This window comes from Pleurodeles waltl, chromosome 5 (assembly GCF_031143425.1).
Source record: "Pleurodeles waltl isolate 20211129_DDA chromosome 5, aPleWal1.hap1.20221129, whole genome shotgun sequence".
Classification (NCBI taxonomy): domain Eukaryota; kingdom Metazoa; phylum Chordata; class Amphibia; order Caudata; family Salamandridae; genus Pleurodeles; species Pleurodeles waltl.
This window is the reverse complement of record NC_090444.1, coordinates 212,841,150-212,853,549: the sequence shown is the minus strand read 5'-3', so window position 1 is coordinate 212,853,549 and position 12,400 is coordinate 212,841,150. Positions and strand designations below refer to the sequence as shown.

General features: G+C 41.4%; 1 protein-coding gene across 1 annotated transcript in view; it reads left to right on the top strand.

Moving 5' to 3' along the window:
• The window catches only part of FLVCR1 (FLVCR choline and heme transporter 1), a 113,359-nt gene that overhangs the window by 30,215 nt on the left and 70,744 nt on the right, over positions 1–12,400 (top strand). The window contains exon 2 of the mRNA XM_069233912.1: positions 6,653–6,797. Coding sequence (XP_069090013.1) covers positions 6,653–6,797 — 145 coding nt within the window. The remainder of the gene's footprint in view (positions 1–6,652; positions 6,798–12,400) is intronic.

Here is a 12,400-nt window from a genome sequence, read left to right as displayed (position 1 = left end):
GGGTTTCTGTTGTTGCAGAATTTGTTTCCCTTCATATTTTGCCGGGGAAAAAGGGATCTATTAGGAATGACGTTCCCAACCTTTTTACAATACCAATTCCCCTACTGGAACAAAACAAGCATTTATTGGTCTCACATTTGACTTAGAGCTATTAGCGTTTTAAAGCCCTAATCGGACATTTATTGGCAAGTGAAAATGAATACAGTTTTACATAAGCAAGCTGACGGCCACCATGAGTGTGAAGGAGAGAGACAAAAGGAAACAGATGTTCGCTCGCAGTCAAACGTATTGGCAAAAGTGCAATTATCCATGTAACAGGGTCGATGTCATGCAAAGCGCTATACTGCTGCCCAGCGAGATCTCGCTGCATAGCAAATAAAAAGAAAAAGTAGTGCAGAAACCATACGGGAAAAATGGAGCCTCGTATATTTTCAGTAGTTGGCCAGGGCGCTCAAGGAGGGCTAAACACTAGAAAAGGCATGACATGGATGCCTTTCACAAATTAAATCAAGCGAATTTTAAAAGTCAAGCCCACGAACCAACAAAACTGATGGGCGTGCGGTGGGTGTGGTTAAAAGCCCACATAGAGATTACAGCAGGATAGAGCGCTTGCATGCTCGACCCTAAAAAACGAACAAACAAAAAACAGCGGTTCCTGAACACTGTATGCCAATCATGAGGCGCTTCTGGCGGAAAGGGAAGGGAGGAGTCTCCTGTACCTCAAAGCTGAGAGAGGTGCACACAAGGACAGAAGAAATAACCCTCCTTACCAGGGTGTCTGCTGCCTGAAAGAAATGTTAATGTGTGCAGTTGGTTAATCATAAATCTAAAGACTACTTAGGAGCCAGTATATGGCCTTAAATGATGGAGTCATTTCAGACATCCTGGCGATAAAGATGTACAGGGAGTGCAGAATTATTAGGCAAGTTGTATTTTTGAGGATTAATTTTATTATTGAACAACAACCATGTTCTCAATGAACCCAAAAAACTCATTAATATCAAAGCTGAATATTTTTGGAAGTAGTTTTTAGTTTGTTTTTAGTTTTAGCTATGTTAGGGGGATATCTGTGTGTGCAGGTGACTATTACTGTGCATAATTATTAGGCAACTTAACAAAAAAAAATATATACCCATTTCAATTATTTATTATTACCAGTGAAACCAATATAACATCTCAACATTCACAAATATACATTTCTGACATTCAAAAACAAAACAAAAACAAATCCGTGACCAATATAGCCACCTTTCTTTGCAAGGACACTCAAAAGCCTGCCATCCATGGATTCTGTCAGTGTTTTGATCTGTTCACCATCAACATTGCGTGCAGCAGCAACCACAGCCTCCCAGACACTGTTCAGAGAGGTGTACTGTTTTCCCTCCTTGTAAATCTCACATTTGATGATGGACCACAGGTTCTCAATGGGGTTCAGATCAGGTGAACAAGGAGGCCATGTCATTAGATTTCCTTCTTTTATACCCTTTCTTGCCAGCCACGCTGTGGAGTACTTGGACGCGTGTGATGGAGCATTGTCCTGCATGAAAATCATGTTTTTCTTGAAGGATGCAGACTTCTTCCTGTACCACTGCTTGAAGAAGGTGTCTTCCAGGAACTGGCAGTAGGACTGGGAGTTGAGCTTGACTCCATCCTCAACCCGAAAAGGCCCCACAAGCTCATCTTTGATGATACCAGCCCAAACCAGTACTCCACCTCCACCTTGCTGGCGTCTGAGTCGGACTGGAGCTCTCTGCCCTTTACCAATCCATCCACGGGCCCATCCATCTGGCCCATCAAGACTCACTCTCATTTCATCAGTCCATAAAACCTTAGAAAAATCAGTCTTGAGATATTTCTTGGCCCAGTCTTGACGTTTCAGCTTGTGTGTCTTGTTCAGTGGTGGTCGTCTTTCAGCCTTTCTTACCTTGGCCATGTCTCTGAGTATTGCACACCTTGTGCTTTTGGGCACTCCAGTGATGTTGCAGCTCTGAAATATGGCCAAACTGGTGGCAAGTGGCATCTTGGCAGCTGCACGCTTGACTTTTCTCAGTTCATGGGCAGTTATTTTGCGCCTTGGTTTTTCCACACGCTTCTTGCGACCCTGTTGACTATTTTGAATGAAACGCTTGATTGTTCGATGATCACGCTTCAGAAGCTTTGCAATTTTAAGAGTCCTGCATCCCTCTGCAAGATATCTCACTATTTTTGACTTTTCTGAGCCTGTCAAGTCCTTCTTTTGACCCATTTTGCCAAAGGAAAGGAAGTTGCCTAATAATTATGCACACCTGATATAGGGTGTTGATGTCATTAGACCACACCCCTTCTCATTACAGAGATGCACATCACCTAATATGCTTAATTGGTAGTAGGCTTTCGAGCCTATACAGCTTGGAGTCAGACAACATGCATAAAGAGGATGATGTGGTTAAAATACTAATTTGCCTAATAATTCTGCACTCCCTGTATTCTTTTTGGGAAGTGATGTAATCCAATAGTTTCTGGTGTGCATCTTTCTAATGGAAGCATATAAAGATGTTTTCACTAAGCACAGTCTCATTTGTGTATTACTAAAATATATATTTTAAGGCAGTTGTTTTTATCTTAAACACTAATGTTCAGATTTACTAATTCTTTGCACTGGGTTTGAATCACAAATGTGATGCAAGCCCAGTTCAAAGTGTTATAGTATGATTTACTTTCCAACGCCAATCATGATTTGCTTTGGAAAGTTGTGTAAAGTAATGCAAAGTTGTGCTATCCGCACTTAGCTCTGCTTTGCATCAAGGGAGTGTGCCATAGATGGTACATAGGCAGTCCCATTTGTAGGAAGGGTTTTGTGCCAAAAGTATGCCTTTTCGAGGCATACATAGCATCAGAACAAGTCTCCACATTTTTCCACCTTTGCATGTGGACTGCACTGTACAGCACACATAAAAAGTAGTACAAGTATTAATGCCTAGTTTTTGTACTGAAAAGGCCTTCTTCCTGTACAAAATTCAAAAACTCATGCTTGTCTGTGCTCACACAACATGGGTATATGCTTTGACGCACGGTAACCTAAGGTGCACCAGTGCTGGGGGAGAGGAAACAGCGCCATATCTGCTGTTTTTTCTGTCATCCTTTGGTGAAAGTATACTGTGCTGCACTGTGCTTAAACTTATTACTCCCTGACACCGCCCTTACTGCATTCAGGATCACAGCTTTCATGCTTTTTTATGCACTTCAGCCTGTGAACATCTTTGATCTGAAATTTACCTTCAGCTTGGAGTTTCTCCATAATTAATTAACATTAATATCAACAGAGAAACATCGGTATCCACATTTGTATGAGAAGAATTTGTTGCAGCTGCCAGTTTTCTGTATTGTGACTACCTGTATAGTTGCCAGCTTTGTAAAACTATTCTGGAAAGAAAAGATTTCAAACCTAGAAGTCAACGAATGATGTCAACCCACCTTCGACTTCACTTCAATAGATGAATGTTAAGCTTTTATTTTTAACAGTGAAATGTTACTTACATGAGAGTTAAGAAGCATTTGTACAAGCAAGAGGTTTGGTTTGCATTTGACTCCCGACTATAAAATGTCAGCTGCAGTGGAAAAAAAAAACCAAAATATTGTTTTCTTTATACAATGCACTTATGAGATAAAGAATCTAATGTGTGATGAAACAGAGTACTTCGGAGATGTAAAATAGTACCCCATGTATTGCATTGCAAACACCCAGAAGAGGTGTAATGACACACCAGACAGCCAATAGCAGGAGATGGGGTTTATATATAGGGTACTTGGAGTAGCTAGAGTCCATCGGTTGTATATTTTGAAGAACGGATAACAGTAGGCCCAGACCGAAAAAGGGAAAGAGTTGGTAGTAGTAACGCAGAGCTCTTGATACCCAAAGCTTGGAAGTAAGATGTTAATTATTTACAGTTTTCATCTGTTGTTTTGTTTTGTATGGCTCTCAGTAACACCCATTACTAGTATTAAACGTCAGATGCTAAATCTGGTTATTCACTGCTGTGACGTAGCAACAGTGGGTAACGAAAGTTATTTACTGCTGCTATATTATAAAGAAATTCCCCCCTGCTCAGACAGGCCTTTATCGGAGCCTGTCAGTTTAGTGCTGGCTCTCTGCTCTGATGGAAGACAGAGGACGCGGCTTGGAGGGTGGGGAATGAAGATGGATTAGAAGGTTGTGAGTTGGGTGGCTGGAGGCCAGTTATTTTTACAGTTGTGACCTTGAAGAGAAGCCATGTTGTATATGGCTTCCCATTACTCCTCTGCCCCTCTAGCAGGTGTGAGCATGAGCAGATGAATTTGGGGAGTAATGATAACATAAAAGTATACAGGGAGTGCAGAATTATTAGGCAAGTTGTATTTTTGAGGATTAATTTTATTATTGAACAACAACCATGTTCTCAATGAACCCAAAAAACTCATTAATATCAAAGCTGAATATTTTTGGAAGTAGTTTTTAGTTTGTTTTTAGTTTTAGCTACGTTAGGGGGATATCTGTGTGTGCAGGTGACTATTACTGTGCATAATTATTAGGCAACTTAACAAAAAAAAATATATACCCATTTCAATTATTTATTATTACCAGTGAAACCAATATAACATCTCAACATTCACAAATATACATTTCTGACATTCAAAAACAAATCAGTGACCAATATAGCCACCTTTCTTTGCAAGGACACTCAAAAGCCTGCCATCCATGGATTCTGTCAGTGTTTTGATCTGTTCACCATCAACATTGCGTGCAGCAGCAACCACAGCCTCCCAGACACTGTTCAGAGAGGTGTACTGTTTTCCCTCCTTGTAAATCTCACATTTGATGATGGACCACAGGTTCTCAATGGGGTTCAGATCAGGTGAACAAGGAGGCCATGTCATTAGATTTCCTTCTTTTATACCCTTTCTTGCCAGCCACGCTGTGGAGTACTTGGACGCGTGTGATGGAGCATTGTCCTGCATGAGAATCATGTTTTTCTTGAAGGATGCAGACTTCTTCCTGTACCACTGCTTGAAGAAGGTGTCTTCCAGGAACTGGCAGTAGGACTGGGAGTTGAGCTTGACTCCATCCTCAACCCGAAAAGGCCCCACAAGCTCATCTTTGATGATACCAGCCCAAACCAGTACTCCACCTCCACCTTGCTGGCGTCTGAGTCGGACTGGAGCTCTCTGCCCTTTACCAATCCAGCCACGGGCCCATCCATCTGGCCCATCAAGACTCACTCTCATTTCATCAGTCCATAAAACCTTATAAAAATCAGTCTTGAGATATTTCTTGGCCCAGTCTTGACGTTTCAGCTTGTGTGTCTTGTTCAGTGGTGGTCGTCTTTCAGCCTTTCTTACCTTGGCCATGTCTCTGAGTATTGCACACCTTGTGCTTTTGGGCACTCCAGTGATGTTGCAGCTCTGAAATATGGCCAAACTGGTGGCAAGTGGCATCGTGGCAGCTGCACGCTTGACTTTTCTCAGTTCATGGGCAGTTATTTTGCGCCTTGGTTTTTCCACACGCTTCTTGCGACCCTGTTGACTATTTTGAATGAAACGCTTGATTGTTCGATGATCACGCTTCAGAAGCTTTGCAATTTTAAGAGTGCTGCATCCCTCTGCAAGATATCTCACTATTTTTGACTTTTCTGAACCTGTCAAGTCCTTCTTTTGACCCATTTTGCCAAAGGAAAGGAAGTTGCCTAATAATTATGCACACCTGATATAGGGTGTTGATGTCATTAGACCACACCCCTTCTCATTACAGAGATGCACATCACCTAATATGCTTAATTGGTAGTAGGCTTTCAAGCCTATACAGCTTGGAGTAAGACAACATGCATAAAGAGGATGATGTGGTCAAAATACTCATTTGCCTAATAATTCTGCACTCCCTGTACATACGAAAGAATAACTGGGATGTTTTTCATCTTGAGGTTCTGAGTGACATCATAGACAACTTGAACTTCACTCTTGTCTTTCTTATGTTACATAGGGCCCCTTAGAGAAAACGTCCCACATGCCAAATATCCACCTTTGCTTGCATTGGTGATGTTTGAGAGATAAACCGTGTCCATCTTGTCTTCCTGCTGTCTCTAATTTATATAAAGATGCAACCCATTCTTCCAATGTAAATCATTTGATAATAAAACACCCTGGGGTTTATCAGAAGGTTGTCTGTCTTACCTTTCTTCACCCCCTTTACATCATGTTGCACCCCAATTTGTAAGGGTAAATCATAAGACGTTTAAGATATAAACACACTGGGATGGACCATAAGGGAACAAATGTTTTTGAGTACTTGTATAAGAACCCCCATGTTTACTAGCTGGAAGCAGTAACTGCATCTGTTTCTTCCCAGGAACGCAAAAGTTATTTAAGAACTAGTACACATGTTAATCTCGACGGTCAGAATTACTACAGAATTTGTTGCTTTTCTAATGCAGGATATTTGTGATTTTGAGATCCTGTTCCACAGAGGTTCAGAAGGAGCTCTTTTGGATAAATCTTGCAATTTAAATTAGTTGAAAAGCAGTATTAGCTCCCTGCTCTTCCCACTGAATGCTTTCCCGTACAATTGCTGTATGATTGGCCTCTACATACTTTTTTTTTGTTGAGTGCGTGCGCTTACATTGTGTTTCATTATATTTTTCAGCTGGGCACCGCTGTTGGCTTCCTTCTACCGCCTGTTTTAGTTCCAAACACACCCGATGACCTGGATCTGATGGGGCACAATATCAGCATCATGTTTTATGGCACAGCCGCAATATCCACTTTGTTGTTTTTCTTAACTGTTCTAGGTAAGTGCACCAGCGCCAATCCTTAAGGTGGCATCAACTTAACAATATCATTATTGAACACATATTATGTTGAATTCTGTTGTTAGGTACTTTTTTTTATAGTTAACAAATCAATGTTCACATTCTCAAAAACAATGCAGTTATTTTTTTGTTTGTCTCTACGATAGTTCCTACACATTTTGTGTGCACTATTATATATATATTTTTATTTTTACATAAATCTTTTAAAATATATCTATTGTTTCCTTGTGTTCTTGGGTGTGCCTTTCTAATGTGAAAGGGGTCTGAGTTTCACTTATTATTCCTGTCGTGTTTTATAGAACTGATCGTTACCTAAAACACATCTCACTCAAGTACTGCTCAGTGGTTTGAGGGGTGGATGCGGTCCAACTGGCTTTCTGTCTCATGTTAGCACATTGACAAAATCATTAGTGCCAGGGGGTGTAAAAAGCTTATTCCTGGGTTGTATTCTGGAGGTGGTAGAAAACATATCACAGTGCACCGTGCACCCAGAGTCCGTGGTGGTGAGGGAGAAAGCCTGCCCATGTACAAGAGCACATTGTGCACCATCTTTGGTTGCTGCTTTGGTGTGGGCTCTCTTCTAGCTTTTTTCAGGCCCATCAGTTACTAGAATGAAAATCACGCTCACGACTGTACAGAGTAGAGTTGTCTGAATGGGTTATCACAGTCCACCTCTGGTTATTTTAAGATCTCCGGCTGCTTCATAATGCTGTCTGAATTTCACCAAGGAAACTTATGGGTGCTTTTTGAAGCTGGACTTTGTCTTAGTTGACTGACATTTTGGATGGTCACCCTCTCCATACTCATCTGGTGCTTTCACCCATACATCTCTGCAGGGTCCCTATGCCTTGCAATTCCTACAGTGCCTGCCCTCCATACCCATCAGGTGATTTCTACTGGTTTCTCCAGTAAGATACAAATGATCTCTAGATTCCTCAGTCAGCCTCCTGCTTCTCTTTTGTATCCTTCCCTGGCCCTCTCCTCTATCTCTCAGTACTCTGATACCTCACCTATGAATTCCCCGTTGAATGGTCTGCTAATCCCTCTTGTGCCTACCTAGAAACTACTCTTCCTCCTAATTCATTTCAGTTCCCTCCCAAGTCACCCTATCATGTGCATCTCACTTGGGTATTCAGTCAGTACCTTTTGGCTTTCTATCCTCCCTGCTTCAATACAGTTGTTGTCACCTTTGCTAACAAGGCATCTGCCAATCACTCGGCCTCATTCATCCTGGTGGAGCTTCCCTGTACTTTCTTATTTAAAATGAGCTACAGATCTCTGTACAGTACTCTCCCTCTTAAGATCAAATCCCCAATAACCTCAAACCCCCATCACTAATGGCTGGCTATGTCATCTTACGTTACTTTATAATGTGCTGTGTTTATTATGCAAATGTTCACCTTATAGAGATATCTTGATGCTGAATGTAAACCAGCAATGGTGAAGATATGAAATTTAAATCTCCACACAACTTATAACATTCTCAGAAATTATTAATGAAAAACATTTTTAGCAGATTTTTGAAACTGATAGTATGAGCGATGCTTCTAGTGGTCAGTCTGAGTGAGATCCAGAGTCATATGAGATAGAACCTCCTCCCATGTCTTCAGGTGACCTTTTGCTACCTTACAATTAAGAGGGTTAGCGGGTTTTAAAGTGATTTCTCAGGGTCACAAGTGTTCAGTTTACAGTGCAAAGGAAGACGTTGCGGGGGAAGCAAAGTAACAGATGCATATATATATATATATATAGGGAGTAGTGAAGTGACCTCGCCGGAGAGTAGCCAAAGGCATGCTTTGTAGAATACCCTCCGTTGACATTGTCAAGTCATTGTTTTTGTCTTATCTGGATGTCTCGAAGGCTGTGGGGTTTTTAAGTAAATCAAACTGAAGTTTGTGCTCGTTAAACCCGTCTAACTTCCCTAACCAAATACACCCTAAATTCCATTATTTCCTCAAGATTTCCATGCATCTGAGATGCCTCCCCCAGCATGCTTGCCTTAATCGTAATCATGTCCCCTGCCTTTATTCTAAGGAGAAAAAAAAACATAATCACGTGTTTCATGTATTTTTGTTCATCCCGGGTCTTTTGTTGTAAAGTCCATGCTCGTTTTCTCTTATTCTTTTTGCATACCAAGGCAAACCTGTGTATTCGCCATGCAAAAATCCTCCTGTGAAGTCAGGGCTGCAGAATGCATAGAGTTATTTTCCAGGAACAACGCTTCCTCTATACACTTATCTTTTTTTTCCCTGCCCCCCTGGTAGAGACACAGCTGAATTCTGGAGAAATACGGATGCTGAATTGGTTGTAGCGGAGAGACAAAACTGCCAAGGGATCTTTGAGCTGGCCTTCATAAAAGGGCAGACTGTGGCCTTTGGAGCCAGAATGAAACCACTAACAAAACCGATGGCTTCTCTGCCTGAACTTGTAGCAAGACTCTAATGGTCAAAATGGTCAAAGAGCATGCAGTTGGCTTTTGGGCTGAAAGAGGAATAGATTGTCCTCTCCCTTTACTTCTGGAGACAGTAAAGAAACAAACATTTGCAATGCAATGGGTCTTGCGTTTGCTCGAGTTAGAGCTATTAGCGTTGTAAATTCCTAACTGGACTTTTATTGCCACATACATTGAAAATTAAAAGTAAAACAGCTGACATAAGCGAGCCGATTCAAAGCGCCATGGTCGCGATGAGCGCGAAGGAGAGACACAAAAGAAAAAAGAAGTTCGCTCGCAGTCAGACGTATCGGTAAACGTGAAATTATCCATGTAACGGGGATCAATGGCCAAGGGGGTAACAAAACTGCACCAAAGAGGGACAAACGTAAAGCATTTACCAATAATGACAAAGGATTTTTGAAAGGCAAGCCCATGAACAAGTGATGGTGATGGGCATGTGGTGGGCATAGTTAAAAGCCCAAAGATAGAGTACAACAGGTCAGAGCTCTTGCATGCTCGACCTAAAAATGGGCATCAGCATATTCTTTTCTGATGCAAAAAGGTCCATTCATTGGGTTGTACACAATAAACAAATCTCTTGGAAAATTTGGCAGTGGAGAGAAAGGAGAAAGTGAGGGGGAGAGACAGAGAAAGAGAGAGAGAAATCATGTCCTCAAATCATTCCAAGTAAGGGGATTGTTGGCGTAGTAGACCGTGTTAATGCTTTTAATTTCATGTGGGCCCAGATGTCGGCATTTTCTGGTCAGTGCCTCTCTTTTTGCAAACAGAAACACATACATTTATTTTCTCTTAATCGATCCACCTTATGAGCCAGTTCCTTGGTGACATCCTTTAGAGTGAGACCGAATGGAAGTACAGAAGCATGCAAATACTGACGTTTACTTTAGAATATAAATATTGATGGGCATGTGCATGTGTAGGTAAGTGTCTTGTAAGGTCTGAGTTGCCAGTATGTCCCCCGACTACACCACCTAGCACAAAGGTCTGAAATCAGAGCTCTGTAAAGTGAAGATGCAGTATGAATTACTGCCTTGCTATCTACTACTTGTGTTCTACAGGTAGTTTATAGAATAGAAATAGATTAGAGTAAGATCCCTTCTATCATTATTCTTTTGCAACTACTACATTCTTGTTCAGAAAATACTGGATACCTAGTAAGAGTAGGACAAGAACTGGATGTTAGAAGATGAGGACTGATGCTGGTAGCTTCTCCCATTACCGTACAGGGCCAAGATAGCAAAGAATGGCAGGTTTTCCTGATCCACAAAGGCATGTAAACTGTTCTTCATTTGAACAGACAGCAGTGATGGTAGAGTGGCATTGACGTTCTTCGTACCTATGGGCCAGGTGCGCTAGAGTCCTTAAAGTGTGAGCCTATCAAATTGACTCATGCAGTGGAAGCTTCAATAAAAGATTATTCTGGGTCTTGTCCTCTCTTCAGTACCATAGACCTGCACCAGAGGAACAGATGTTGGAGCTGAAAGACATAGGCTGTCAAATGTAATTTCCAAATCCAGACCACCTAATCCAGCCTAATGTTGGGGTCCTTACAGTCTTGTTGTTCATAACTCATGGCAGAAACTTGGAATCCTTAAGAATGGATTGCATAATGTTTGGGACATAAGTATTGCCCTAATTGTATTGTTTGTTGCTGAAAGGAGTATTTCACTTCCACCTTCGTCATTTTATTCACTAGGTCAGATGGGGAAGGTTTATCAAATTCCGCTGATACTTGTGAGATTAGCTCTGCCATCAGTGAGTCAACTTTTACAATGGTGGAAACTTTACCAAGGACATGTAGGTGGTACAAGAGGCACAGGAAGCAAGAGAATACTGAAAGAATCACCCTCCACTTCCTGGAGACGAGGTTTCAGATTTTCTCATGGAGAGGCAATACTCCACTTCTAATGGTAAAACGAATCCTCCTATTTGGATACATCGCAAGGCACAAGCAGATCCAAATTCTTAAAGATATGATGTCATCCTGCGGTCAGGCCTGTCTCTTGTAAGAATGTACACCCAGGCCTGTTGCATCAAGATCATTTGTGTGGTTCCCTTCTACTTGACAACTGGCACACAGTGAGAAATCCATGATATTGCATTGTCTCCCATAGACCTGTTCCAGCATTTTTTCAGACTGCCTCACTAACCTGCATCCATTGTGGATCAAGGCCCGGGTCACAAGATAAGGATGCCATTAATGAACAAGCTCGTTTGCGGACGCGTGGGTTTGGATAGCAATATGGGGACAATTGCAGGCCACAGTAGCAAACCTCATGCCCTTGTGTAACTTCTTGTGCCCGACAGACCTAAACAGATCAATGCGGCATGCTGGGAACTACGCAACACGACCCTGACCCTGCAGCAGGCATCAGGTTACTGTTCACAGATTTTACTTACCTTGTGCTGGGGGTAATGCCCGTCTATGCAGGAAACAGAACAAGAGAGAAGTCGGGAGAGAACTCATTTAAGACCTATGAGTTATCAGTAAGGCCTGAAAGAAGGACAAGATAGCAATTAAACTATATGATGCTTCAACAAGGCAAGCGTCTTAGAAGAAATGCAGGTTCTGAAACTATGCTCAAAGGCTCAGGTTTCAACTTTTGTGCAGAACAAATGGTCATTCCTTATACAAAGTATTAGTACCTGCAAAGTTATTAGGAAAATAATATGGCAATCTGTCTTGCTCGTCTATTAGGTGTTTAATTCACATTTAGAGAGACCATAGGAGTAACATCTTCATAGAAGCAGCTGCCACAGAATGATTTCCTAGCCCAGTCTAAAGCTAGAGACTTGTATTACCCTTTGACCTCTCACCCCCCTAGCTCTACCAGACATCAGTCTCCATTTATAAAGTATAATTTTAGGAAAACATATTAGCGAATTGGACAAAAGTGTTTTTTTATTATTATTTTAATTGCAAAATATAATGATCGCAACCCAAAAGCAATCCCTAATCAATATACAGAACAAGTACAAATCCCCACATTAATTTCATCAAGTAAAGAGCAATAAATAAAGTGCAATGAATAAAGTGCCAAAGGCTTACTGCAATCAACCATATGACAGCCCTCCCCTTAAAATCAGATTGACTTGTACTAGGAGTTACGATGATGAAGAGGGCCAT